The following is a 5,050-nucleotide window of genomic DNA, read 5'->3' as shown; positions in this document are numbered from 1 at the left end:
AATATTTTGCTGAGTTCTGCTAATGGACAATTGTGTACGTGACTGTCCTTAGGGATATACCGAAACTGTCAGTATATGTCCATACATCCACACAGTTTATTATATTATTAGTGCTTCAACATCTGGATATTTAAACATAGAAGAATATAAAGAAACAAAATTATATTACAAAATAACAATGATGGCAGTATATAAATTTAGGTAGGGCATTACATATGAGGATTCTTCAGTGCTGACGCTGGTAGTATAGTGGGTGGAGTGACTGCCTTGGGCTCAGAAGGTCACAGGTTTGAATCCCATCTCCAGCTATAGCACCTCTGAGCAAGGTACTTACCCTGAATTACTCCAGTAAAAGCACCCAGCTCTATAAATGGGTAAATAACACTCTAAGTCACTCTGGAGAAAAGTGTCAGATAAATTAGGAATTGAACTGCCCTGTCTGACATCCTGTGACTGTGATATCACATGAGACATTTGCACTAGCAAGTAAAATGATGTGACAGACAGAATAAAGTACACTTTGATGTCAAGTGTCTCAGCTGATGTCCCCTGAACAGGACATGTCCATCACACCAACCCTACAGCATTCAGGGAAGCTGCAACTGAACCATAAATGAGCTTCATACCAACTCACTGTGAATGAAAGATGCAAAAAAACAAAGGGAAAATAGTAAAGATAATTGGAAAAACACAAAAAAATGCACTTCTGCTGTATCCTGCAGCAGCCACCTCACCTGAACTGGAAGTAAAGTGCTGCTGGTTATAAACAAAAAAAAACATACTTTTATATATACATCATCTGAAACCACTTGTCTCATACAGGGTCACGGGCAACTGGAGCCTAACCCAGCAACACAGGGCGAAAAGCTGGAAGGGAAGGGGACACACTCAGGACAGGACACCAATCCATTGCAAGGCACCCCAAGCGGGACTCGAACCCCAGACCCACCGGAGAACAGGACCTGGTCCAACCCACTGCGTCACCGCACCCCCTATACTTTTATATATTAAAAAGTAAAATAACAAGAGAAATACACTCGGAAGTGCTGAACCGCTCAATATTCAAGAAGGGTCTCAAAACTCATCACTTTCAAACTCACTTCTCCCGTGATCTTCTATGTGCTCAGTAAACATGTACTATGTTACCTGTTCGATAATTTAAAAAAACCCTATATGCAGGTACCTATGTAATGTTTTTTTTCCTACGGATCGGAATGGATTACCAGCCTATCAAAAGTGTCTGGTTCCACACACTGTCCAACTCGACAGCTAGAAATTTCTCCATTTGTCATGGCGACCACAACGGGCGTCAGAGTGAAGTGCGTGAGCTTTTGCTTGGTGCTGGCAGTGCAGGGGCAGGCAGAGTAATGGTCCAGAACAGGCAGGGGTTACCAAGGTGCGTACACCGGTAAAGAGGAACAGCCAGTAGACGGGGTCCAAGAGACAACGCAGAAGGTCCAAAGCCAGAAGAGCAAAGCAAGGGGCATACGGGGTAGGCAAGGAGGCGAGGAGGGAAGATCGCGGTTCACTGGGTAGTTGCAGTGGCTCAAAGGAGGTTCCGCATAGCAGTGCGTTTGGGACCGTCCTTATGTAGCCCGTCCCTTGAGCTGCTCATCACTTCCGACAATTAAAATCTTTATCTGATAAATAAATAAATAATTCCTCAAAACTGTCATGCCAATGGTAAATTCAAAAATAAAACAATAAAATCAATAAAACCAACTAATGTAAACTGCATGACAGGACCTATAAGACACTAAAAGACATACCCCAATGCTAAAAACCTTTTTTTAATCTGTGTAACGTTCATTCATTCATTCATTCATTCATTTTCCTGACCGTTTGTCCAACTAGGGTCGCGGTGGCAACAGGGAGAGCAGAGAAGCCCAGACGTCCCTGTCTCTCGCAACTTCCTCTAGTGTAACCTGGAGGATCCCCAGCCGGTCCCTGGCCAATTGGGAGACATAATCCCTCTAGCGGGTCCTCAGGGTCTTGTCCCAGTTGGCCGTGCCCGGTATACCTCTGGCATCCTTATCAGATGCCAGAACCACCTCAACTGGCTCCTCTCAATTTGAAGGAGCAGCGGCTCTACTCTGAGTTCCTCCCAGATGTCTGAACTCCTCACTTTGACACGGAGAGTGAGTCCCAACACCCTGCTGAGAAAACTAATTTCGGCCGCTTGTATCCGCGATCTTATTCTTTTGGTCATCACCCAGAGATGATGACCATAGGTGAGAGTAGGGACATAGATCGACCAGTAAATGGAGAGCTTCGCCTTATGGCTCAGCTCCCCTTCACCACTACAGTCTGGTAGAGGGACCGCATTACTACTGCCTCTGCTTCCAGTCTGCGGCCGACCTCACTCTCCCTTCTCCCCTCACTCGTGAGCAAGACCCCAAGTTACTTAAACTCCTCTACCTGGGGCAAAACCTATGTAACATATACCGGTTAATACTGGTTTGTACCAGTTTATATGGGGACACTGTGCTGACGTTCTCAATAACTGCTCTGAGGATTTCCGACAAAGTGATGGGAAGTACCACCATCGCACGTCCTCCTGTTGCTTTTCACCTCGAGAAAACCTGGTTCCTGGCCCGTCATCCCATTGCGAGGTGTGTTTCGTGTTCATTTGCTGTGCCGGAGTCAAGCGGCGACCCCTTTGGAGGTTTTCGTTGGAGGCATTTTACGTATGGGAGTAAGAACCCCAGCCTCGCCGTTCGCACTTCCTCTCCCAGTGCTGTCGCTCACTGCCCCCCTGGGGTCTGTGCGAGTACGCAGTGGACCAGAGTAAAACACACCTGAGGAATGATGTTCGGCACCCGGTGATGCGTACAAAGTGTGAAGTGCCACCGGAATAGTGCCACGCGCATCGTTCTTCCTGGACAGCACCCTAATGTCATGGTTGGGGTGTCCCGCAGAGACCTTCTCTCTTCTATATTTACCCTTCATGAGGGTAGGGCACAGTGTCTCCTGGCTCGTCCAGTTAGCGGAAGTGTTTAGCATTACAGTAATTCTGCCCGTGACACTCAGAGCTCATGGGGTCTGCCGAGGAGTCAGCACGAACCTGAGCTAAAACCGGGTGCACAGCATCCCACAGAGCTGTAGAAGACGACATAAACAAGCCCATTTATTACCGAACGTCCACCTCCGAAGGGCGGTGTGATAACAGCTCCATTAAGTGAGACGCTACGCTTGTATGGTGTGGTTATGACGTGTGGAGGCGGCACAGCAGGTAGCGCTGGCGCCTCACAGCTCCTGGGTCCGCTGGTCGAACACGGATTCGAATCCGGCTCCGTCCGCGTGGAGTTTGCACGTTCCGCCCGTGTTCGCAAGGGTTTTCTCTTACGCTACTGCTAACGAAGTTGATGAAGCGCATGCAGTAGTTTAAGAAATTTTCGTTATTAATAATTTGGACCGCGCCCTTGAAGTGTGAGTGATGTATTGGGGTAAAAGAAAAGTGCAGAGGTACTGAGCTGTTCTCCGGCCCTGAGAAGGACAGCTCCTTGGCAAATACGCGAATACAGGATTGGAGGTTTACTTGTCAGCCCGTTATCACCACGAAGTCGTTTGCTTATCGCAGTTTGATAACCGGGCTCCCAGTGCCGTTTGGATTGTGCTGGAAAGCCACCGCAGGGCTCTCAGCTGCCGCCCGCCGCTTCTCATGTTTCCGGGGGTCTGTTTACATCGAGGCGCTGCGGCCACTATAAAAGACAACTCTTTACCGGCGCTCCTTCGTTTCCCATCATTACGCATGGAGACGTCTGACACCTGGATGGGCGAAGGCTTCAAACCCACCCAAATTTGTATTGGATCTTCGATGCGCTAAGGTTTTCGTGGTGATTCTGAGGTCACGGCAAGGCGAGAAGGACTCGGAGAGATGGCACGATAGCAATCCTTCCTTTTTCTATTTTTTATAGAAAAATAAGCCTTTGCTCTCTTGAGATCCAACCGCGGCGGCTGAATCAAAGACAGCACGCCATGACCCTCAGGGTAGGTGGGATCAACCCTCGCACGGGGCTGGTTGTGGCTCTGTGCGGTGTCTTCCTGGTTTTCGGGTTCATGTTCACCGTGTCGGGGATGAAGGGCGAGACGCTCGGCGACGTCCCGCTTCTTGCCATCGGGCCGGTCATTTGCCTGCCGGGGGTGGCGGCCATCGTCCTGGCAAACAAGACCAAGGGCTGCACCGAGTTCCCCTACTGGTGCAAACGGCCCTGGAAGCACAGGGGAACGGGGGTGTGGGTGGGGGCAGGGGCTCGAACAGGACGGCACTCCAAGGAGTCCCGGAACCGAAGGATCTGTGAAGACCTGGAGGCGCTCCAAGGCCGCAGGATCGGCCGGACCGGGGAGGACTCCGTGTCTAGCACCACCACGGTGGGAGAGTCCAGCCGGCTGATTCGCAGCATCGAGCGAGACGAGGTTCTGCGCTACCTGCAGGCCTGTTACCCGTCCAGCACCTTCCTGACTGACCGCAACACGTCAGACTACCGCGCGGTCGACCGCCTGTGCCCCTCCAGGGAGAGCACGGCATACGGAACCACACGCTACAGCGCCGTGCACGTACCCCGGGACACCATCGTTGTGTACTCACGCACACGCAGGGACAGCAACCCCTACGGATCCTTCTGCTGCTACATCAGCCCTCGCGACTTCAGCTGGGGCAACGAGACCATTGTCTGAGGGGCACATCCAGGGGCAAAAGGATCTCGGTGAAACTCCCACATACTCAGTGCTCAGGTTATGACCACCCAGAGTAAAGAAAATAGGATCCGAACGTTCACGTTAATTATGAATCCCAGAGTTGATGTCTGTAGGCTAAAAACACGTTTTCCGCTCAAGTTCACGAACTACGCAGATCTGGACACGTGAGAATAAACTCGCTTGTCCGCATTGCAGGTATGAGCCATTTTCAAAGGTAAGGATTCAGCGGGCAAAGAATTCCTCCTCGTTTTCTAAAGAAATTTACCTACTTGTGCTTTGCAAAGTGTTTATTTTACATCTGATGTATTTATTGATTGTTTCATTAAATTATTAAAATCTCAGGGGAAGCCAA

The 5,050-nt window shown here is 49.8% G+C and overlaps 1 protein-coding gene across 1 annotated transcript; it reads left to right on the top strand.

Moving 5' to 3' along the window:
• Nucleotides 1-3,978: 3,978 nt before the first annotated feature.
• On the top strand, nucleotides 3,979-4,677 carry LOC108924378 (transmembrane protein 215-like). Its single transcript, XM_018735697.1, has one exon. It carries the CDS (start codon nucleotides 3,979-3,981, stop codon nucleotides 4,675-4,677), a length of 699 nt encoding a protein of 232 aa, XP_018591213.1.
• Nucleotides 4,678-5,050: the final 373 nt, after the last annotated feature.

The sequence above is a fragment of the Scleropages formosus genome, chromosome 16 (assembly GCF_900964775.1).
Source record: "Scleropages formosus chromosome 16, fSclFor1.1, whole genome shotgun sequence".
NCBI lineage: Eukaryota > Metazoa > Chordata > Actinopteri > Osteoglossiformes > Osteoglossidae > Scleropages > Scleropages formosus.
The sequence above is the reverse complement of the archived record's forward strand: the minus strand, read 5'-3'. Positions and strand labels throughout refer to the sequence as shown.